Below are 25990 nucleotides of genomic sequence, written 5' to 3'. Positions count from 1 at the left end.
AATGTATATATTCCAATACATCTTTGGTACGGTGTGTAGCAGTAGAGAAACTAACCCTCTTTTGTTTCCCAAAGACACAATGCTCACAAAATTGTAATTTACCCGTACATGAACCGAGGAGGCCTTTCTTGCTCAGGATATGCATGCCTTTCTCACTCATATGCCCCGGACGCATATGCCATAGTTGAGTGAGATCAGCATCAGACACCGATGAGGATATCGCAACTGAACCTGTCACAGTACTGCCGTGCAACACGTACAAGCTTCCAGAACGGGAAGCTTTCATGAGAACAAGAGAGCCTTTTAGAACATTTAGAACTCCACCTTCAGCTGTGTACTTGCACCCCAGAGATTCCAAGGTGCCCAATGAAATCAGATTGCATTTCAAATCAGGAATATACCGAACATTGTTAAGAGTCCTGATAACGTTATCATGAGTTTTAATCTGCACACTTCCAATTCCACTAACCTTGCATTGGGTGTCATTACCCATCAAGACAACTCCACCATCAACTGGTTCCAGAGNACATTTAGAACTCCACCTTCAGCTGTGTACTTGCACCCCAGAGATTCCAAGGTGCCCAATGAAATCAGATTGCATTTCAAATCAGGAATATACCGAACATTGTTAAGAGTCCTGATAACGTTATCATGAGTTTTAATCTGCACACTTCCAATTCCACTAACCTTGCATTGGGTGTCATTACCCATCAAGACAACTCCACCATCAACTGGTTCCAGAGAGACGAACCAGTCTTTGTGTAGACACATGTGGAATGTACAACCAGAGTCCAGAATCCACTCAGTGTCGCTCCGTTTGTCACCGGAGCTAACAGATAACATAACATCGCCTTCTGAATCACTCTCAACAACACTAACTTCAGCGGACTTCTTCTCTCTCTCTTACTTGTTCTTCAGTTTGAAGCATTCAGTCACATCATGACCATGCTTCTTGCAGTACTTACAGGATTTGTTGGACTTACGTCCTTTGGACTTGGATCTAGATTTTTTATTGCTACTCCCGATTTCAATGAACGACCCCTAACAGTCAAGCCTTCACCTTTGTCCTCAGACTTAGTTTCTAAGTCAAATTTTTCTTTGGACAATAGGTTCAGACTTAACACTGTCGAAAGTTAGGACTCCAAGAGAATTACCATACAACATAATTTCTTTGAAATGCTATTCAGGGAGAGAAACAAGCAATAAAATAGCACGATCCTCATCGTCAATTACGACATCAATATTTTCCAAGTCCAATAAAATAGAATTGAATTCATCCAAATGAGACTGAATTGAAGTACCTTCCGTCATACGAATTGTGTACAGCCGCTCCTTCAGGCGTAGCTTGTTCGCCAGAGATTTGTCCATGTAGAGCGAATCCAGCTCGTCCCATAAATCTGACGCAGTCGTCTCACCTATCACCTCACGTAAAACCGATTTAGACAGGCACAATTGAATGGTTGAGCGTGCCTTGTCGGCCAAATCTTCCCAAGCTTCATCTGTCATTGTAGCCGGTTTCTTCTTCTTCCCAGTTAGCGCTTTCTTCAAACCGTTCTGGGTTAGAACGGCTTCCATCTGAACATTCCAGATAGAAAAGCTAATTTTCCCGTCGAACTTCTCGATATCGAACTTGGTAACAGTCGACATCTTTGGAAATAATTCTCAATTAAACCGCTCTGATACCACTTGTTAGGAATATAGCGGAATAATGCGGAAGCGAATAATCGAAAATTGAGAGAAACGTGGCAAATGTAAGAATAAGCAAGTAGTTCGGAGAACATGCAAGAATCATGCTACCATGCGACGTGGAGGGTGGAATTGGTCTTCATGGACTAATTTGAGCCACACATGATTATTTTCTAACATCATATGTTCAAATGTTAGAATACAAAATTTTTACATTGCATGTTAACTATTACACAGTCGTAAGCATTAAAATATGATAATAATATATAGGGTGCCAGTGCGGCCATGTCTTAACGTGTGGCCGGTGCGGTCACAATATTAGTTATGAAAAAAATACTAATAGTACGTGTTAGAAACACGCAAAAAAGAAATGCACCAATTCTGCCAATTCTCAACCCTTATACGTGTTAGTACGTGTTTCCAAGTATTCCCTTTGTGTACTTTGTAAATTTTCTACACAAAGTATTACAATTTCTTTAATAAGTAACGTTTCACATATAAGTATTACAATATCTACGTTAGAATTACACTTTGTAAGTATCACAATTTCAGCGAGCTACAAGTATTACAATATTTATGGCTACCTAATAAAAATCATTTTATCCTAAATAGTATCAAAATTTGATATATAAACACTACAATATCTATATATTATAAGTAACAGTTGATTTATTTCAAACTGGATGGTATTAAAAGTTTTGTAATATATATTATAATTTATATCATGAGTAACAAGCAATTATCATAGGCTTGACCGATTGTGTGACTTGTATAATTTTTATTATGCGAATAAAGAACTTTATTATTGACTCACATACATGAGAATAAAGAACTTTATTATTGATGAATAATTAAAATTACAAAGTACAGAAACAAAGAAATGTATGTATTTTGAAGAATACAATTAAAAGAGTATGTTTTATTCCGTATGACATGAATGAATGATAAAGGACAAATTTGCAATAACAATAATACAATACAAAGAGAGGGCGGGAAACTAAAAAATTTTATTGTAACTATAGCTAGAATGCATGCATATATAAATGTATGTTACGTTGTGGCGGCAAGGCAATATAATGAATTGGATCAAAGTGGATATGAAAGTGGAATAACGCTCTGTTCATTCCTGAAGAAGTTATGTGGATCCACCAAAGCCTTCACTTTGGCAAGCCTATAGAAGTTATTCATGAAATATTTATAACCCCAAGAACTTGCCTGATCCAGGCTGGTTGTCCCGACCAAATTGTTTTGTCCCAGGTCAAAATCCCTGTAATTGGAGTAGGATTCTCTGGGATTGTTGGAAACATAGGGAGTCAAGTAAGCGTAAAGCTTCCGAATCCAGGAGAGATGCTTCTGAGCCGCGACTTGGCCGACTTCGTCCCATCCAGTGGCGTATCCGAGGAAAAATAGGTTACCTGCCCTGTGTGGATAAGGCGTTTCTGAGGGCGAAATCTCATCCATTATCCCTCCATAGGGAACAAGCTGCATATTCGGCCCGTTGATGTCTTCTTCTTTAAACAGTTCCAACATTCCTTGGAAAATTTGGGGGGTAAAGGGGCGTTTGGCATAGTCGGACTTGATCTTGAAGCTCCGTTGTTTGAGATTGAAGGAGCGGTTGAGTAGGCTGTCGACGGGGTAGTGATAGGTTACGGTGTTGATCCAACTCATCTCGGTTAAGTCGGATTTGGTGACGCCCAATTCTGGAAATCCTTTCTGCATCATGGCTAGCAAGGCTTCGGATCTTCCGAGGTATTGTGCATTGAACAAACCCTCTACTGTTCTCTCCCCAGTAGTGTTGGTGTTTTGTAGGACGACTCTGAGGTAGAGGTTTCTGTCGGCCTTGTTGGCGAAAAACTGCCATTTATACAATAGGTTTGTTAAGTTTTGTTCCAGGGTTTTGGAAATATTGAATACCGTGACGGTTTCAGGCACGGGAACCAGTTCCAGTTTCCAGGCGAGTATGATGCCGAAGCTAGCGCCGCCGCCGCCCCTGATAGCCCAGAAGAGATCCTCCCCCATGGATTTCCGGTCCAGAATTCTCCCGTTAACATCCATGATTCGGGCGTCAATCACGTGGTCCGCCGCCAACCCATATTTTCGCAACAACATCCCGTAGCCGCCGCCGCTGATGTGGCCACCCGTGCCCACCGTGGGACAAATACCCGCCGGAAAAGCTAAAGTGTCGCTCTTATTAGCAATGCTATAATAGAGTTCACCTAGCGTGGCTCCGGTTTGGACCCACGCCGACTTCTCCCCAACGTTAACCTCGATCGACCGGAACTTGATCAAGTCCAGAATGGCAAAGGGGAGGCTGGAAACAAAGGAAACGCCCTCGTAATCGTGGCCACCGCTTCGGGTCCTGAGCTGGATGTTATACTTTCGGGAGCAAATGAGTGCAGCTCGGACGTGGGATTCCCGTAAAGGTGTGATGATGACTACAGGTTTGGGGGTTCCGGGCCCGGTGAACCTGGAATTCTGGGCGGACATATTCAGGATGGGCAAGAATGATGGGCTGCTGGGAGTGTAGAGTACCTGAGAGGTGGCATTATTTCTGAGCTTGCTGGAAAGACAGTGCACAAAATCTTGATGATGAGCATGAATGCTACTGCAGGCTGCTGGGAAACAAATTAAGGAAAAAATAAATGCTACAACCGCAAAACACATTGGGCTTTTCATTTTCGTATCCTTAGCTTAGCTGATGATATATATGATTGTTGATTCAATCCATCCCATGGAGAATTATATTTATAGGCATCAGGCATTGGAAACGCGTAAATATTTTGACTATGAAGATGATTTTATATGTATGTTACACAATACACACGTACGCCACTTTTATTGAATTATTAATTTAACAAGAAAAGTAAAACAAATTAAAGAGACTTCCGTTTACAAGTGGACATGTATGTAATCCATTCTGCACCTTTAATCTTACTTAATTTTGTGGTTTATAATTTTTTGACATGATAAATAATATACATCAATGCACCACTTCAAACACTTAGGTCAAATGATCTTTCATCTAAACCGTAGATAGGAGTTCACAAGTGTTCACACCAGAACCGGAATATATATATATATATATATCGGTTCTCGTGCGGTTTGGTTGCTTAGGTGCGGTGGTGAATACATCTTACTTGTCACCAACGATAAGGAGATGCTTCGTGATGTGAAACAATTTCTCTCTACGAACTTTGACATGAAGGATAATATGGGTGATGCCTCTTATGTTATTGGCATTAAAATTCATAGAGATAGGTCTCGGGACATACTGGGTTTATCTCAAGAAACCTATATAAGCAAAGTTTTAGAAAGATTTCAGATGAAAAATTGTTCACCAAGCTTTGCTCCCATTGCAAAGGGGAATAAATTCAGTTTGGACCAATGTCCGAAAAATGATTTGGAGAAAGAATCCATGGAGAACATCCCTTATATGAAAGTTAAAATTTACATTTAATAATACTAAAAAATCATATCAAATAACATAAAATATTATTAGAAAATTTTCAACATTTTTTAAATACAAAAGTAATCATGACAAAAAAATTCTACGTGCTATGCAAAATCATCTTTCACTTTCTATCCTGTAAATATAATGGATTAGACCGAACTCAGTAATTCAGGGTAATTATAACTCAAAAATTATATATATACGGGAGGTGGTGGGTTCGAGCCTCAGTGGAGTCAATACTGACTCTTATGAACAAAAAGCTCTATATGAGAACTTGTGAATAAATCTAAACCATTGATCACTCTTATGAACAGAAAGCTCTATATGAGAACTTGTGAATAAATCTAAACCATTGATCATCAAAATCTAATGGATAGAAAATCAAGTAAAAAATGAGTGGGCCGGTGTCATTTTCATAAATCATCTTCTTGTGTTCAAGTCACCTTTGTTTTTGTTCATCCCGCGTTCTCGTTCGTCGGGTTCCAAGTTTGAGTGCTCAAACGTTGGAATCGTAGTACGTTTTATCCTGAAAAACCTATATCGCAACGCTCTTAGCACCCCGTGAGGCGATAAATAAGGTTTTAACGAGGGAGACAACTCAACTCGGCCTTCCGACCTACCCGAGATTATCTTCATTTGTCCCCTTCTACTTCCAGGTTTTATCTTAACCTTTCGTAAATTAATTTCCAGTTTTATTTATCTTCCGTGGGTTTGTATTTTCTCCATTTTCAAGAGATTTTCGAGAATATATTTCCTACACATGTGACTTTTTTGGTTACGTGACTTCGTCCACAAATAAAGTGTTAATATATAATAATAGGATGCGACTTTGAATCATGATTCTGTGAATACTGAAGAAGAATGTCTTGGTACAAAACTACAAATGTATAATAACTTTGGAGTTTTCTTGTTGAAGAAACATAACAATGACTTTTAGTACCCCCCAAAAAAAATCATGACATCTTCTAGAACAAATACAAAAATAACAGAAAATTACTTCATAAATTCAAAGTTGACAATTATTGTTAAAACCTGTATACTATTGGAGATTTATATAGTAATAATTATATATTTTAGCATTTCAAACATGTTATTAAATTTAAATAATAATTTTCGTACAAAAAAAATATATAGTAATAATTATATATTTGAGGATTTAATACTCCGTAATATTTTAGGTTTGTGTGGGAGCTGTTGACTTTGAATATATATATATATTCTAGAATTACAGAAATCACAAAATTCATTATCTAAATAAACATTACTCATTAGAGGATTATAGATTTATAGCCCAAAATCCCTAATGCCCGATAGGTGTGTTGTGTTGCATGTGTGCAATGTTGCATTGAAAATAAAGATAGAACAAATTACAAATAGAAGAAAACTTACAAGTTACAATGGACAATGGGGTCCAAACTGGCAAACAAATGAACAATCGTTGATAATCGAATTGGAAAAATTATTATTGAAGAAGACGAATGGGTTAGCCGGTTAGGATGTCGATTCTAATATATAAAAGATAATTAGGTGTCCTCGATTCCCCGTGTTGATTCTATTTCTAAATTATTTAATTAAGCGTCGATTCTCAGCTTCCTACCGTCACATCTATTCTTACTTTTTTGTTTTCTAATAAATTATAACACTAATTTTTTTTATTTTCTAATATAATTATAACACTAATTATAACACTATAATAGATATATGTATACCTATACATATATATGGATGGGCCCCTTCTATCATGGGGCCCTGGGCGGTCGCCCATCCCGCCCGTGCTCAGGACCGGCCCTGGCCTCTTTGTGCTTCGAAGACTATTAGATAGAATAATTCTACGTGGACTTTCAAATTATACTACTTATAACATGACATGTCTTCATTAGTTAATTTAATAGAGGGTCAATTATGTTTATCCATTCATCTTTTTTGTTCCTTTAATCAAATTTGAACACAAATGGAAGTAAAAGTTGGAAATAGAAATTTGGTAGTCCATGAAATATTTTTCTATTAGATAATAGATATCACTACCAACTTGACTTTTTCAAATTATGTAATTTTGACCCTTTCAAATAACGCAAATTATATCGTGGACCGTGGTCCACAATACATTGTGGACCGCGGTCCCAAAACGACGTCGTTTTGATTAATGAAAATAGACGGATGAATTCGCGCCACTCACTTTCTTTTCATATATACTGCAGTTACATTTCAAGACAACTTCAGTTACATTTCAACACAACTGCAGTTACATTTCAACACAACTGCAGTTACATTTTGATATAACTACAGTTTCATTCGATAATATAAAAACACAAAAGTGAAACTGTTATTCAGTATCTGTTCATATACACTGCAATTACATTTCAACACAACTACAGTTACATTTTGATATAACTACAGTTTCATTCGATAATATCAAACACAAATGTGAAACTGTTATTCAGTATCTTTTCATATACACTGCAGTTACATTTCAACACAACTACAGTTACATTTTGATATAACAACAGTTTCATTCGATAATATCAAAACAAATGTAAGGCAGTATCTTTTGGAATGAACTGTAGTGTCAATTACGGCGCTCCGTCTCTCACTTACTAAAACGACGTCGTTTTGGGACCGCGGTCCACGATATAAGAACTGTTCAAATAATGTCCTTAAATCTTAGTATGTACTTAATCCAAAACAGGACAATTTGACATTTTTGTGTATATGAATTCAATATTATCCGATTTACATTTTTCTAAACCCTCGAGTAGTGTTTGTACACTTCTCCGTCAATCGAAGATTTAAAACATTTTATATAGGATTTTATGTGTATAAAAAATAAATTTTTTAAAGGTGTAAAATAATTATTTTAATTACATAATCCTAAACAGATTCAATAAGTTAATGAAAGATTGTGTGAGTTAACAATATAATCCTGCCGTTGAGGGTAAGATTTGTTGAAAATAATATACTAAATTAAATATTAATTTATCAATAAAAAACTAATTAAATTGTTGAATTATTCAGTCGTCACATATTGCATGTAAGTTTACATTTTTCCAAACCCTAAAAAGAAAAAATAAAAAAAAAACAAACAAACAAAGAGAGAATGAAAGAATAAAATAAAAACAACACTCTATTCAATCGTCACAAATTGTCATCTCATAATGGGACTATTTTCTTTTGACTAATTTTTTTCTTTGTTAGTTAGAATGTCAATTAATGACAAATTGTCACATGTAACAAAAATGAATGACTTTTATAAGAATATTTTAATATATTATTCTTCATTAAAATGACGACTTGAACATTGACGTGATCAACATATTTTTTCAAAAGTATCTATTATTATTTAATGTTGTTTCAAACTATTTTCTTTTCATAGTCTAAAAATATAATAATATAAAATAAAAAGAAGCTATCCAAACCATGCATATTATATTCTTTCTACTGTTATCAGGAGACCTTGACAATATATAGCTATTCCAAATTTCTATGCAAAATATAGAAAGACAAGTTAACAATAAAAATACGGCGGCGTATTGTTTTACACCTCATTATATTTTCTTTAATGTTTATATAATAAAAACAAATATTATTATATGATAATGAAAGGGCTTGCTCAATATCTTTGTCAGAATTAAACCAAGTCAACATTTTAATATTGAATTATTTGGTCTTCAGTTATATTTTGTTTTCATATGATTAAGCACTATAAGGTTAATTACTTATTTATGTTGTAATTTAATTTGTTAGTGTAGTGTGAAAATTAAAATTAGAAAATTGCTCCATATATCTATTAAATTTTATTAAAGGTATAATTTATTTATCCAAAATTTTGACTCAAAAGGCCAATAGACTGTTCCTGTTGAGTGTCAAATTTGTAACATTATGATTACCAAATCAACATAATGACAAACTTGCCTAGATTAACCCCGTTATATTAATATTTTATTTAACAATAAATATAGTAGGGCATGAAGATTAATAACAATATTACCATTGTAAACAAATCTACCTAGCTAAATGTTTCCAAAACAACTCGTGCGCATGATTTGACCACTATAAGGCCTTCTCCAATACTTTGAATTTTGGTGTAGATTTTGAGGAGATTTTGTAAGTGTGATTAGGAAAGAGAAAATGAGGTAGAAGAAAAAAAATACAAAACAAAGCTGACAAAAAAAATTAAATTTTTTTTAAAAAATAGTATAACGCGCCCAAGGGGCGGGTGCAGTGCACGCGCCCGCCTGGGCGCTTAATCTACGCCTCACGCACTGTGAGGCGCAGATCTCTCCTCACAAGGGGGCCCACAATGTCAGCTAAAAACTGAATATTGCAGGAGAAAAATACACACTAAAATTACCCATTCTCATTTGTTAAAAGCTCATGCACTTGTTTTTAGGTCTGTAAAATCCCACTAAAATTAACAATTGGGGATGACCTAAGTATTGATCAATACTACATCGAAAGAAATTCTAAGAATATTATTTGTATCAATTTAATTTTATAGGGACAGAAAGATATGAGAAGACTTGTTTTCTTAATTTTTTTAATCATCTTTTTTTACTGTTCAGGGTGCCGTTTTGAGTTTCTAGTGGTCAACATTAACCTATTAGTTACCTGTTAAGTCGATTTATTTGATTGATTTTATGAAATTGAAATACTTAATTACATATTTTTTTTTAATTTGGAGACTTAATTGCACTTTCGTTTAGTTTTTAGGGGTGTATTTGATACTTTTCCCTATATAAAATCATATTTTAACGTTTACGAGTGTGTAATAGTTAGCATGCAATGTACAAATTCTGTATTCCACCAACATTTTGAACATATGACTTTTTTGGTTACGTGACTTCGTCCACAAATTTGGCTGTGGTCTTATAAGCATTAGGGAGGTTTTTTTTGGTGGGAGAAAATGAAGGAGAAATGAAGTGTTAATATATAATAATAGGAGGCGACTTTGAATCATGATTATGTGAATACTAAAGAAGAATGTCTTGGTACAAATGTAGAATACCTTTTGAGTTTTCTTGTTGAAGAAACATAACAATGACTTTTAGTACCAAAAAAAAAAAAAAACAAAAAACAAAAAAACAAAAATCGTGATTTCTTCAAGAACAATTACAAAAATAATAGAAAATTACTTCATAAATTCAAAGTTGACAATTATTTTTCAAATGTGTATAATGTTGGAGATTTATATAGAAATTGTATGTTTGAGCATTTCAAACGTGTTATTAAATTTAAATAATATTTTTCGTACAAAAAGTATTGTTTTACGTTTAGATAAAATTCTTTTAAGAGTTATTTAATATTTAAAAAAAGAATAAAGAGAAATCTTGCATCTCGTGACTCGTGTTATAAACAGGTAACTTCTCCGATTTGTAGGAGGTAATTAACACTTTTGTTAATTTATCAACCTTCCAGAGCAATCTACTTTTAAACAACTTATACGATAAAACATTACCAAAATACTTACTTTTCGGTGGTGCAAAAACTAACTTCTCAATACAAATCCTCAAATATACATATAAATTTTCAACATTGTACACATTTGAAAAATAATTGTCAACTTTGAATTTATGAAGTAAAAAAAATTGTCAAAAGAATATTTTAATATATTGTTCTTCATTAAAATGATGACCTGACGTGATCTACATATTTTTTCAAAAGTATCTATTATTATTTAATGTTGTTTCAAATTAATTGTCTTAATAGTCTAAAAATATAATAATATAAAATCAAAAGAAGCTATCCAAATAATTCATATTCTTTCTCTTTTGTCAAGAGACCTTGACAATATATAGTTATTCCAAATTTCCATGCAAAATATAGAAAGTCAATTTATCAATAAAAATACGGCGTATTCTTTTACACCTCCTTATATTATCTCTAATGTTTATATAATAAAAAAAAACAAATATTATTATATGATAATGAAAGGGCTCAACAACTTTGTCAGAATTAATTAAAACAAATTTATGTCAACATTTTAATATTGAATTATTTGGTCTTCAGTTATATTTTGTTTTCATATGATTAAGAGCTATAATAGGGCGTTTGGTTGGAGGTCAAGAATTTCAATTCTATTTCCACTTAATTCTCACATAATTAGAATACAACTAAATTCCTTCGTTTGGATGGTATTAAAATTTTTGCAATATATATATTATAATTTATACGAATTATATAATGTTTATTATGCGAATAAAGAACTTTATTATTTACTCACATGATAATAAAAAAAACTTTATTATTGATGAATAATTAAAATTACAAAGTACAGAAACAAAGAAATGTATGTATTTTGAAGAATACAATTAAAAGGGTATGTTTTATTCGTATGACATGCATGAATGATAAAGGATAAATTTGCAATAACAACAATACAATACAAAGAGAGGGCGGGAAACTAAAAATTTTTATTGTAACTATAGCTAGAATGCATGCATATATAAATGTTACGTTGTGGCGGCAAGGCAATATAATGAATTGGATCAAAGTGGATATGAAAGTGGAATAATGCTCTGTTCACTCCTGAAGAAGTTATCTGGATCAACCAAAGCCTTCACTTTGGCAAGCCTATAAAGTTATTCATGAAATATTCATAACCCCAAGAACTTGCCTGAGCCAAGCTGGTTGTCCCGACCAAATTGTTTTGTCCCAGGTCAATATATATAGCTCATAAAGATACGCAATGGTGATGATATAATAATTCGACTGCACACTAAGAATAAAAACGCAGATTGAAAAATGTTTACACGTACTAAGTTTATAGGGAATTTATATGCAGTGAGCTAGATTTAAATAAAAATATATCAAGTATGATGTCTCCAAAATTATTAATACATGTTTTGGTCTAATCACAACATTTTCGCAAACTAAATGATAATTGTAATGGTATATCGTATGATGATGTGGATAATTTGGTTTGACTCAGATGTATACAACATCGAGATAATATATTTGAATCTTTCAGTCACAGTTTGTTAATTTTTCATCATCATGAACATTGAACAGTATTATACGAATAAAGTCAAGCTTTTAGCTTCAGTTTATTACACTTTTGTTCACATCCTCTTATATTTTCTTCGTTTATACTCTCTTCTGATTTCTCCGTTCTCATTTACTTGCGTAAAAACCTTCGCATTTCTCTTTTTATTACCAGAATGATCTTATCATTCATTTTGGGATGAACTATCACCATTGAGAGATAGTGATCCTCAACTGAACATGGATCATGCATATGTTCAAAATATTGAGGATATGATCTCTCAATAGAATTACTATTGTAATTTATAGAGGAAGAACTTATCACTTCCAGAATAGATATATAAGGAGTGTAAATAATAATATGTTATTGGGATAAAATAGAATACAACAGATATTTCCGTAATCCCAAAACAAAATCTAAAGAGGAGATTTCTCAATATTTTCATATGAAAGCACATGATGCTGCGCAGAAATTATTGATTGGTCCCTCTATTTTTAAGAGGATGTCTAGGAATTTGAGGGATTACCAAATGACTTAACCAGAAACTTATGACTGTTGAAAGGATATCAGAGAATAAGTATTTTCTGTTTATTTCTCAATTTTAATAATGGATATTTGGAAGGAGGGATAACAAATTTCCTTTTAATAGGAGGGATAACAAATTTCCTTTTAATAGGAATTTGAGAATTTGGGAATACTTTGTACTTTTATCATTTGCTTCTATCAAATACATAACTTAAAAGTATTCATCATATGATATCTAATTTTCCCTAATGATATTAGAGAATACCATGTAACGAAATTAGGCATAAGTATCTATATTTATCCCATAATTTTGATAAACATATCAAGTTTGATTTTAGTGGGATAAATCTAACATTCATGGCCTGTAGCACATAATTATTATGCCAAATTACTTTCCTAATGATTCATATAATTATAGAGCAAATTGTGACACAAACATAAGTGCCACATAATGTTCATAACAATTACCACATAAAATATGAAATGTTAATTTCTAAAATACTTATCATAATATTTCACATTTGAGTCCCACCGTGACTCCTTGTCCTGAAAACCTTCAAAAGAGGCGCGAATTACCAGCTATAATGACCTTTTGGTGGTTATTTTCTAAATACTTTTGAATGTATGAACTCTCCTTTTAGAATCTCTCTCTAGGAAACCTTCCAAACACTTTCCCACACTTGTAATCTACCATTTATTAAAAGATTTAGAGGAAGAACGTAACTCCAACATTCAACTTCAATTTCCAGATTATTTCTTCCAATTAAATCATAAAGTTAAGTTCTCTATTTCATATTCTTGCATTTATATTTCTTAAAGTTTTGATTTTTATGTTTATTACTTCAATTGCTTATAGTTTTACATTTCAAGCCTGAGTAGTTAAACATTCATAGGATTTGAATTGAACTTCCTTGAGTATGAATCCCAATATGAATCGGATTGCATAATTTAGGTTTTGTATTATCTTCATGTTGAACTTGGTTATGAATTGGGTGAAATTGAATTAACTCTTCATAGTTATGGCCAAATTATGCAAGAGATACTTAGAATTGTGTTTCACCTATGAGAATAGGGCTACACCATAGCCACACCTCTCATATTTCTTACTCACCTTTGAGAAAAGGGAGTTTGAATGAAATAGGCATGCAAAGTGTTTGTAGAATTGCCTCATCTAGCTAAGTTGTCGGGGAATAGCATCGGTTTTTGAGTAATGAGTCCATTTGGGTTAACATGGGACACCATTCAAGTTAGAGAGTCTAACCACCATCATTTACTTGTTATTTTTGCAATTTACTTTGTTTGTTTTTGAAGTTTTTGGATAGTTCGTTGAATGGCATATCAAACATACACAAAGGGAAGTCGAAAAATAATACATGATATAATCTAGAAGAGAAGGTCAGACATAAATTTTAGGTAAAAAATGGAGGAGTAATTTTGTCTCAGTATTATCTTTTTTTTTTTTCTTCCTAAAATCCATGGAATTAAAATCCCATAGGGGGCCATGGGATTCTATTCCATGAAAAGGAGGGAATTGCAATTCTTCCAACCAAATGAAGCAATTTAGTTGCATTCAAAATTAGGTGAAAATTAAGTGAAAATGGAATTGTAATTCTCTCCAACCAAACGCCATAGCTCTTAATCATATGAAAACAAAATATAACTGAGGACCAAATAATTCAATATTAAAATGTTGACATAAATTGGTTTAATTTAATTCTGACAAAGATGTTGAGCCCTTTCATTATCATATAATAATATTTGTTTTTTTTATTATATAAACATTAAAGAAAATATAAGGAGGTGTAAAAGAATACGCCGTAATTTTATTGATAAATTGACTTTCTATATTTTGCATGGAAATTTGGAATAGCTATATATTGTCAAGGTCTCTTGACAAAAGAGAAAGAATATGAATTATTTGATAGCTTCTTTTGATTTTATATATATTATATTTTTAGACTATTAACACAATTAGTTTGAAACAACATTAAATAATAATAGATACTTTTGAAAAAATATGTTGATCACGTCAATATTCAAGTCGTCATTTTAATGAAGAACAAAATATTAAAATAATATCTTATAAAAGTCATTCAGTTTTTGTTACATGTGACAGTTTGTCATTAATTGACATTTCAACTGACAAAGAAAAAAAATCAAAAGAAAATAGTCACACCATGAAATGACAATATGTAACTACCGAATAAGGTGTTGTTTTTATTTTATTCTTTCATTCTCTCTCTATTTGTTTTTTTTTTTCTTTTTTAAGGTTTGGAAAAATGTAAATTTGCATGCAATATGTGGAGACCGAATAATGTAACAATTTAACAATATGTGGAAACCGGGGTTAGGGAAGATAGTTTCGTCATTATCGGGAATATAGGTNATACAATACAAAGAGAGGGCGGGAAACTAAAAAATTTTATTGTAACTATAGCTAGAATGCATGCATATATAAATGTATGTTACGTTGTGGCGGCAATGCAATATAATGAATTGGATCAAAGTGGATATGAAAGTGGAATAATGCTCTGTTCATTCCTGAAGAAGTTATCTGGATCCACCAAAGCCTTCACTTTGGCAAGCCTATAGAAGTTATTCATGAAATATTTATAACCCCAAGAACTTGCCTGATCCAGGCTGGTTGTCCCGACCAAATTGTTTTGTCCCAGGTCAAAATCCCTGTAATTGGAGTAGGATTCTCTGGGATTGTTGGAAACATAGGGAGTCAAGTAAGCGTAAAGCTTCCGAATCCAGGAGAGATGCTTCTGAGCCGCGACTTGGCCGACTTCGTCCCATCCAGTGGCGTATCCGAGGAAAAATAGGTTACCTGCCCTGTGTGGATAAGGCGTTTCTGAGGGCGAAATCTCATCCATTATCCCTCCATAGGGAACAAGCTGCATATTCGGCCCGTTGATGTCTTCTTCTTTAAACAGTTCCAACATTCCTTGGAAAATTTGGGGGGTAAAGGGGCGTTTGGCATAGTCGGACTTGATCTTGAAGCTCCGTTGTTTGAGATTGAAGGAGCGGTTGAGTAGGCTGTCGACGGGGTAGTGATAGGTTACGGTGTTGATCCAACTCATCTCGGTTAAGTCGGATTTGGTGACGCCCAATTCTGGAAATCCTTTCTGCATCATGGCTAGCAAGGCTTCGGATCTTCCGAGGTATTGTGCATTGAACAAACCCTCTACTGTTCTCTCCCCAGTAGTGTTGGTGTTTTGTAGGACGACTCTGAGGTAGAGGTTTCTGTCGGCCTTGTTGGCGAAAAACTGCCATTTATACAATAGGTTTGTTAAGTTTTGTTCCAGGGTTTTGGAAATATTGAATACCGTGACGGTTTCAGGCACGGGAACCAGTTCCAGTTTCCAGGCGAGTATGATGCCGAAGCTAGCGCCGCCGCCGCCCCTGATAGCCCAGAAGAGATCCTCCCCCATGGATTTCCGGTCCAGAATTCTCCCGTTAACATCCATGATTCGGGCGTCAATCACGTGGTCCGCCGCCAACCCATATTTTCGCAACAACATCCCGTAGCCGCCGCCGCTGATGTGGCCACCCGTGCCCACCGTGGGACAAATACCCGCCGGAAAAGCTAAAGTGTCGCTCTTATTAGCAATGCTATAATAGAGTTCACCTAGCGTGGCTCCGGTTTGGACCCACGCCGACTTCTCCCCAACGTTAACCTCGATCGACCGGAACTTGATCAAGTCCAGAATGGCAAAGGGGAGGCTGGAAACAAAGGAAACGCCCTCGTAATCGTGGCCACCGCTTCGGGTCCTGAGCTGGATGTTATACTTTCGGGAGCAAATGAGTGCAGCTCGGACGTGGGATTCCCGTAAAGGTGTGATGATGACTACAGGTTTGGGGGTTCCGGGCCCGGTGAACCTGGAATTCTGGGCGGACATATTCAGGATGGGCAAGAATGATGGGCTGCTGGGAGTGTAGAGTACCTGAGAGGTGGCATTATTTCTGAGCTTGCTGGAAAGACAGTGCACAAAATCTTGATGATGAGCATGAATGCTACTGCAGGCTGCTGGGAAACAAATTAAGGAAAAAATAAATGCTACAACCGCAAAACACATTGGGCTTTTCATTTTCGTATCCTTAGCTTAGCTGATGATATATATGATTGTTGATTCAATCCATCCCATGGAGAATTATATTTATAGGCATCAGGCATTGGAAACGCGTAAATATTTTGACTATGAAGATGATTTTATATGTATGTTACACAATACACACGTACGCCACTTTTATTGAATTATTAATTTAACAAGAAAAGTAAAACAAATTAAAGAGACTTCCGTTTACAAGTGGACATGTATGTAATCCATTCTGCACCTTTAATCTTACTTAATTTTGTGGTTTATAATTTTTTGACATGATAAATAATATACATCAATGCACCACTTCAAACACTTAGGTCAAATGATCTTTCATCTAAACTGTGGATAGGAGTTCACAAGTGTTTGCACCAGAACCGGAATATATATATATATATATCGGTTCTCGTGCGGTTTGGTTGCTTAGGTGCGGTGGTGAATACATCTTACTTGCCACCAATGATAAGGAGATGCTTCGTGATGTGAAACAATTTCTCTCTACGAACTTTGACATGAAGGATAATATGGGTGATGCCTCTTATGTTATTGACATTAAAATTCATAGAGATAGGTCTCGGGACATACTGGGTTTCATTAAAATTCATAGAGATAGGTCTCGGGACATACTGGGTTTATCTCAAGAAACCTATATAAGCAAAGTTTTAGAAATATTTCAGATGAAAAATTGTTCACCAAGCTTTGCTCCCATTGCAAAGGGGAATAAATTCAGTTTGGACCAATGTCCGAAAAATGATTTGGAGAAAGAATCCATGGAGAACATCCCTTATATGAAAGTTAAAATTTACATTTAATAATACTAAAAAATCATATCAAATAACATAAAATATTATTAGAAAATTTTCAACATTTTTTAAATACAAAAGTAATCATGACAAAAAAATTCTACGTGCTATGCAAAATCATCTTTCACTTTCTATCCTGTAAATATAATAGATTAGACCGAACTCAGTAATTCAGGGTAATTATAACTCAAAAATTATATATATACGGGAGGTGGTGGGTTCGAGCCTCAGTGGAGTCAATACTGACTCTTATGAACAAAAAGCTCTATATGAGAACTTGTGAATAAATCTAAACCATTGATCACTCTTATGAACAGAAAGCTCTATATGAGAACTTGTGAATAAATCTAAACCATTGATCATCAAAATCTAATGGATAGGAAATCAAGTAAAAAATGAGTGGGCCGGTGTCATTTTCATAAATCATCTTCTTGTGTTCAAGTCACCTTTGTTTTTGTTCATCCCGCGTTCTCGTTCGTCGGGTTCCAAGTTTGAGTGCTCAAACGTTGGAATCGTAGTACGTTTTATCCTGGAAAACCTATATCGCAACGCTCTTAGCACCCCGTGAGGCGATAAATAAGGTTTTAACGAGGGAGACAACTCAACTCGGCCTTCCGACCTACCCGAGATTATCTTCATTTGTCCCCTTCTACTTCCAGGTTTTATCTTAACCTTTCGTAAATTAATTTCCAGTTTTATTTATCTTTCGTGGGTTTGTATTTTCTCTATTTTCAAGAGATTTTCGAGAATATATTTCCTACACATGTGACTTTTTTGGTTACGTGACTTCGTCCACAAATGAAGTGTTAATATATAATAATAGGATACGACTTTGAATCATGATTCTGTGAATACTGAAGAAGAATGTCTTGGTACAAAACTACAAATGTATAATAACTTTTGAGTTTTCTTGTTGAAGAAACATAACAATGACTTTTAGTACCCCCCAAAAAAAATCATGACATCTTCTAGAACAAATACAAAAATAACAGAAAATTACTTCATAAATTCAAAGTTGACAATTATTGTTAAAACCTGTATACTATTGGAGATTTATTTATATAGTAATAATTATATATTTTAGCATTTCAAACATGTTATTAAATTTAAATAATAATTTTCGTACAAAAAAATTAAATAATATTTGAGAGTCGTGAAGTTAAATATTATTTTGTTTAGAAAATTTTTTATTAAGAGTTATTTAATATTTGAAAAAAGAAGAAAGAGATCGAAATCTTGCATCTCGTGCATGAAGATTATTAACAATATTAATAATAATATTACTATTGTAAACAAATCTACCGGGCTAAATCTTTCCAAAACAACTCGTGCGCATGATTTGACCACTATGAGTATTGCTCTATTTTTTTTTGGTGTGCATGAGGGGCCAAGGCCCCGTGAGAGAGCTAATAGATCCTCCTCCTGGTAGAAGCGCTCGAGCCATCTCGAGCGAGGAACTCCATAACACTATCCGGAGGGCCGTTCAAAATGGACGAGTATTGCTCAATACTACATCGAAAGGAATCCTAAGAATTTTATTTGTATCAATTTAATTTTATTATGGGGATAAAAATATATGAAAAGACTTGTTTTCTTAATTTTGTTTTTATAAAAAAATTACAATAGCAATCTAAAAATATACATTATATTGATGAAATCTAACTTATGATTCTAGCTGACAAAGGATCACACTTTTACAGTAAGGTAAACCATCCTAAATGTTCCCTAGCTATCCTGCTCAAATTAAGAAGGTCAATAAACATATTTCATGATGAGTCAAATTATAAGCTTTAGGATTATCAAATCAATTGTCTAACCAACTTGTTTAGGATTGTTTTTTTTCTTACCTACTCAATTTGAGAAATGAAGAAAGAGAAAAATCTCTTCAATTAACTTTACTAAATATTTTGACGGGAGAGTAGAATATAATCTCCAAGATTAACTTTATGAAAAATTAAAATGGCAAAGAAAAGAGTGGAAAGTTAAAGTAATATAGTTATAACAATAAGTTGGAACCTGGAAAGTTGAGTCTGAAAAGTTGATCATGAAAATTTGATCCGAAAAGTTAATCCAAGAAAGTTTCCGTTTACTTCAAGAAACTGTTACCGGTTTTCTGTTTTCTATTTTTTTTTTCAGTTTTCATTCTCTATTGTCTATTCTTTGTTTTTTGTTTAGAAAATTTGTTTACTTACACTCATTTTTTAATTTTTTTTACTAACGTTATAAAATCAACACAAGTGTAATTCACACTGATTTAGACCTTGCATTTAAAATATTTTTTGATATGTTTGGTGTAAATATAATATGGAGTATATGTAAGATTTTTTAGATTTGATATCATTTAAATCTGCATATTTAGTTTAGATAATGTTAATATCTTTTGAGCTAATATTTAAAATATTTTTGGATATATTCATTGAATGAAATGTGTGTGTGTGTAATTTTTATTTGAAGTGTAATATATGTGAAATTTAAATATTCAATATTCATACCAAAATTATATTACGATATAACATAATTAAAAATATCTTAACCAATAATCAATCTATTGAGTTCAATCAAAATCAATCTATTCAAGTTTTAGTTGTGATAATGTGAATAATGTCTAATTTTAAGTATAAGCAAATATAAGTAAATGTGAGTGAAAAAGATAGAAGATAGTGACAAGTAAGAGAAGATAATAATAAATGTAATCATAGTAATGAATAAACATGTAAGTAAATAATAGTGTGAATGTGATTATAGTGGTATACAGTCAAATACAAGAGATATGACTCTTTTTCAATTTAGAAAATAGTTTTTAATAGTTATCCAGTTTTTTAGAAAATTGGAAAATGTTTTCAGTTTTTAGTTTTCAAAATGAAGAACTGTGGTAGTAATTCTATTCTCTAATTGTCTAGTTTTCCATAAAACATGGGAAAATTTCATGTTAGTAAACGGTAACTTCTCTGTGGTTTGTAAGAGGTAATTAATACTTTTATTAATTTATCAATTTTCCAGAGCAATCTACCTTTTTTTTTTGAATACTACCAACTCTATTACAATGCAGTATCTGGATGAAGCATTATCAAAATACTTACAAGTAGAAATGCAGAGCAATCTACTTTTAAACAACTTCTAGGATGAAGCATTATCAAAATACTTACTTTTAAGTGGTGCGAAAGCTAAGAACTTCTCAATAAAAATCTTCAAATGTTCATATATATTTTCATGATTATATTCAAAGTCATTGTTACTAAACGTCATTGTTATGTTTCTTCAACAAGAAAACTAGTTATTCTACATTTCTACCAAGACATTCTTCTTCAATATTCAGAGAATCGTGATTATATTCAAAGTCGCATCCAAATTCGTGGACGAAGTCACGTAACCAAAAAATGTCATATGTTCGATTGTTAGAATACAGAATTTTTACATTGCATGCAAACTACGCAAATTATATCGTGGACCATGGTGCATTGTGGACCGCGGTCCCAAAACGACGTCGTTTTGATTAATGAAAACAGACGGATGAATTCGCGCCACTCACTTTCTTTTCATATATACTGCAGTTATATTTCAAGACAACTTCAGTTACATTTCAACACAACTGCAGTTACATTTCAACACAACTGCAGTTACATTTTGATATAACTACAGTTTCATTCGATAATATAAAAACACAAAAGTGAAACTATTATCCAGTATCTGTTCATATACACTGCAGTTACATTTCAACATAACTACAGTTACATTTTGATATAACTACAGTTTCATTCGATAATATCAAACACAAATGTGAAACTGTTATTCAGTATCTTTTCATATACACTGCAGTTACATTTCAACACAACTACAGTTACATTTTGATATAACTACAGTTTCATCCGATAATATCAAAACAAATGTAAGGCAGTATCTTTTGGAATGAACTGTAGTGTCAATTACGGGGCTCCGTCTCTCACTTACTAAAACGACGTCGTTTTGGGACCGCGGTCCACGATATAAGAACTGTGCAAACTATTACACACTTGTAAAAGTTAAATATGATAATAATATATAGGGTCAAAGTTCTGGTGCCACCATATCTTAATGTGTGGTCGGTACGATCATACTATTAATTAGAGTCAATTCCTTTTTTGGTCCTAGACTTATAGTGGCAAAGACAATTTTAGTCCTCCATAAAAAATTTTGCCATGTTTTGGACAGACTTATTGTGACGATGACAAATTTGATATTTTCCATCTATTAACTGTTAAATATAAGGGTATTTTTGTCAATCCATGCTATCTTCTTCCCCAATTTTATCTTTTCAGAACTTTTAAAAAGGAAGTGCTCCCACCCTTCATCAACCTTTATGTTTATCTTTTCTCAGCTTTATGTTCTACGAATTGAAGGGAAAAAATTAATCTAAAACCTAAATCTTTACAAAATAATTCAGTGGTTGTCCCACCCGGCTTTGTTCTTGTTCAGCTACCACCCCCGCCATCGCCGCAGCAGCAGAAGCAGTTAGAGGACTTCCTCGGCGGCGACATTGGTTCGCTACTCCGACAGCCAGACGGAGACTCAAGACTCGTCACTCACCCACATCTCCACCTCTGCAGCCTACTTTAACAACCGGCAAGATCTGCAGTTCATACTTGGAATTCAGGCTTTCTCCACAAACTTCGGCTCCTATGTCGACGACTCCACCTCAATCCCCCCCGGACTCAAGTCATCGCCACCGCCAAGTTCACCGGCCGCTCCATCGACTCAAGAACGCCCCACTGAAGCTCTATCTCTGGCTGTTAACACCCAGACAACATAAAATGCTATTGTTTCCGTTGACTCCGACCTCTAAGAAAATCCCCAACAACTTCGAACAACGAACCTAAATCTACAGAGGAACTCGAAATTGGACTCCAATCCTACAAGTTGATGACAAAATTCGAAGAAAATCCAATCATTCGAAGACTTAATTTGTAGAGAAGACCCAATTCGTAGAGAAGAAAGTGAAACCCATTCAATTGAAACCAAATTTGAAGCAAACCCTACGCATTACGAGCGAAGAATAGTCTCGTGCAGTCTCCCAACTCTTTCTCCATGGATGTCAAGTGCCAAGGCTGCTTTAAGTCACTCCCAGACAGCTGTGGTGTGTGGGAACTGCCTGACAATGTTGTGCCAGCCGACTGGTGGGTGTGCTAGGCTCACTGAGGGATGCTCTTCCACGAGAAAGGAGGACTAAATTTTGGTTTAATGGGGAACTGATATGCCTAAATTCTGATAGATTATTTAAGACTCAAGTTTCAGATTTGTGGTGTTTTAAATTATGCATCTTATAGATTATGTTAATTAATTGAATGAAAGATTCATACAGTGAAGTTGTGCTGAAGGAGAATAAGCTGAATTGACACAAATACCCCTCATTTAGACGGCCAATGAACGAGATAATAGACGGAGGACCAAATTTGTCATCGTCACAATAAGTCTGTCCAAAAAATGGCAAAATTTTGTATGGAGGACTAAAATTGTCTTTGCCACTATAAGTCTAGGACCAAAAAAGGAATTGACATTATTAATTATGCAAGAAAGCACCAATAGTACGTGTTAAAAACACGAAAAAAAGAAGAAGAAATGTACCGGTTCTCAACCCTTATTTCATTTAATATTAGTTTAATTGTCTATAATTATTATAGTAATTAAAGAATTAATTGTTATAATTGTCTAATAATTTTTATGGAAATTATTCTGCCAATTCTCATCTATTCTTTCGTGTAATTATTAGCTTAATTGACTAATAATTATTATGGTAATTAAAGAATTAATAGCAAAAATATTAGTTCAATTGCCTAATAATTATTATGGTAATTATTCTGCCAATTCTCATCCCTTCTTTCTTGTAATCATTAGTTTAATTGTATGGTAATCTCTATATATATTTTTAAACTTAAGGTATAATAATATAATTTTATTTATATAAGTATAATTCATTAATAATTATTATAGTATTTAAAGAATTAATTGCACATATATTAATGTAATTGTCTTTGAAACATATTAATATATAGTAATGAAATCCAAGTTTTTTTTTTATTCCAAGTATTTTTTTTTAAATCCAGACTACTATGTAATTTTTTCCCTATGAAATATTTTTATTTTATAATAAAAAGTTACCTAAATCAGTTATGGAAACAAACAATTCTAAATCAGGTAATTTAAAACAACATTAAAATTGAGTTTGATTTATATTTTTGTTTTCACAACTTAATGCCTTTTAAAATTATTTTTCTTTTTTTTTTCTCATATTTTTTTAGTAATTACATAAATATATAAATCATATTACGTATCAATTTTTCCAAGATAATTGCAGACAAATGATCGAGACATATATTATTCAATTAATTGAATGACACTTTTGTACTAATCTTATAATCAAATAAATGTATACTTTCAAATATCAGAAGCGTTTACAATTTCTTTAAATTTATTATGTAAATCTATATCTATATTATATATATTATTAATATAAGTAAAATCCTCAATTTTAACTTCCCGCCCAAAACACTCATATACAATTAGGTTTGCGTAATATTGTAAAGTATATGGTAATATAATTTATATCGGTACTACAATTGTAAATTAAACTATGATAATACAATTTCTAACAAAATATATTCTTCCCTACTTTCCTATTCGTAATACAATTCTAGATTAAAATTACTAATCGTAATAATATAGTAAATATATTTCCTGCAATTCAACCTCCCACATGAGGGAGTAACTTGGTGCTATATTTTCCAACCGGTTTTTAGAAACGTTCTAAATAAATTAAACCGGTTAAAATCATAAAAATAACAAAAGAAAAATATGAAAAGACAAAAATGTCCTTACTAAAAATAAGATAAGTCATGAGAAGGACTAAAAGTGTCCAAAAAATAATAGTTTGGGATGTTAAATAGAAAAAACAGGTCTCAAACTAAATTTGAAATTGCCACCAAGACAAAAGACCTCTTGTGGAATTAACTCTGTGAAATTATGATACTATTTAGGATAAAATGGATTGAGATACTTACACATACATCCAGTTGTTTACAACTCGATCCATCTCACAGATAAAGATCCGTGAGACGATTTCACACAAGTTTTTACCAAGACATAGATTCATACATTGAGACTAATCATATCCATGGTGTAGTTTTTTTTGGGTTGCCTCCGTCCCCACGGTCAGCACACTAAATGGTAGGGGACTGACCAAATGGTTTGCTCCATTCATGATACAGTTTTAAGTATAGTATTTCGCTGCATACATTATTAGATTAAGCATTAGGTATAATTAGTATTTCATTGTTATTATTCAAAAAAAAAAAAAAGTATTTCATTGTTATTGTCATTAATACAAATTGATTAATTAATTGCAGTCTTAAGCCTACAAGGAAAAAAAATTAATTAATTTACACAAAATTACAATAATGCCACTGTATTTTTTTTTAAATTTCCTATTTAAACTCTTGATCTAGACTCAATCTACGGATATAATTACATCATATTTCTCACCTAAGGAAATTGCTTCACATGATCCTTTAGGTGCGGTTGTGCGAAGAAATGAGAGTCATTGATTTGGCTAAAATCAACGTTCAGGATTAACAACATTTAAAAAAAACGCGGTGACAATTTAGTCATTTTCCATATGGGTCAAACTTAATGTGCGTAGGTTTTGTGCTTAAGGTGCGTAGGTCTTGTGCTTAAAGTGCGTCATGTTCCTTCTTTAGGTCCGTGCAGTTGAGAACTTAAGGTGCGTAAGTAAGTTCTGTGCTTCGAGCATCCTTAATAGTGAGGTCTTTTTGTGATTTTTGAGAAGTTTTTGCAAGTGTGATTAGGAAAGAGAAAATGAGAGGTCGAAGAGAAAAAAAATAAAACAAACCTAATTTTTTAAAAAAATTAAAAAAGCAAATCTATCAGACTCGCTGGGAGCCTGCGGGGCGCGAAACGCACACAACAGAGATCATTTTTCTTCCCACCCTATAGGTTTGCACTGTTCCAAACACCCTATTTTGCAAGAAAGTCATTTTCCTTCTCTCTCCATTTTCTCTTTCTTCCCCCTCACCGTACACTTCCGAAATCCCCTAAACAACCATTGGTAGGGATGCTCTTAAGGTGCGTATGTTTTGTGTTTAAGGTGCGTCAGTTCTTTAGTTGATAACTTAAGGTGCGTTTTTTGTTGAAAACTTAAGGTGCGTCGATCTAAAGCTTTAGGCGCATAGTTTTCATTCGTAAGGTGCGTCTTTGTATCACTTAAGGTGCGCAATTGTTATAAACTGAAGGTGTGCGATGTTAAGACTTAAGATGTGTCATTTTAACACTTAAGGTGCATTGTTCTAACACTTAAGGTGTGTGTTTCTATCAGTTAAGGTGCGTCATTTTTAGCTTATGCTTCTTCTTTCCAGACACGAGTTTTTTTTTTTTAAACTTTCCTTGATTTTAGCCGTTG

General features: G+C 33.4%; 2 protein-coding genes across 2 annotated transcripts; both read right to left on the bottom strand.

The window, feature by feature from the left end:
* Positions 1-2596: 2596 nt before the first annotated feature.
* LOC116029113 (berberine bridge enzyme-like 26) lies at positions 2597-4409 on the bottom strand. The gene has a single exon (XM_031271009.1). It carries the CDS (start codon positions 4360-4362, stop codon positions 2773-2775), a length of 1590 nt encoding a protein of 529 aa, XP_031126869.1. The 5' UTR covers positions 4363-4409; the 3' UTR covers positions 2597-2772.
* A 10644-nt stretch (positions 4410-15053) lies between these two features.
* Positions 15054-16779, bottom strand: LOC116029038 (berberine bridge enzyme-like 26). The gene has a single exon (XM_031270917.1). It carries the CDS (start codon positions 16730-16732, stop codon positions 15143-15145), a length of 1590 nt encoding a protein of 529 aa, XP_031126777.1. The 5' UTR covers positions 16733-16779; the 3' UTR covers positions 15054-15142.
* Between the last annotated feature and the right edge of the window lie 9211 nt (positions 16780-25990).

This window comes from Ipomoea triloba, chromosome 9, assembly GCF_003576645.1.
Source record: "Ipomoea triloba cultivar NCNSP0323 chromosome 9, ASM357664v1".
Taxonomy (NCBI): domain Eukaryota; kingdom Viridiplantae; phylum Streptophyta; class Magnoliopsida; order Solanales; family Convolvulaceae; genus Ipomoea; species Ipomoea triloba.
Note: the sequence above shows the minus strand (reverse complement) of the source record. Positions and strands in the feature narration are given on the sequence as shown.

Excerpts from the sequence above, each read along its gene's own strand:
- LOC116029113 (XM_031271009.1), bottom strand. The coding sequence starts at position 4,362 with ATGAAAAGCCCAATGTGTTTTGCGGTTGTAGCATTTATTTTTTCCTTA.
- LOC116029038 (XM_031270917.1), bottom strand. The coding sequence starts at position 16,732 with ATGAAAAGCCCAATGTGTTTTGCGGTTGTAGCATTTATTTTTTCCTTA.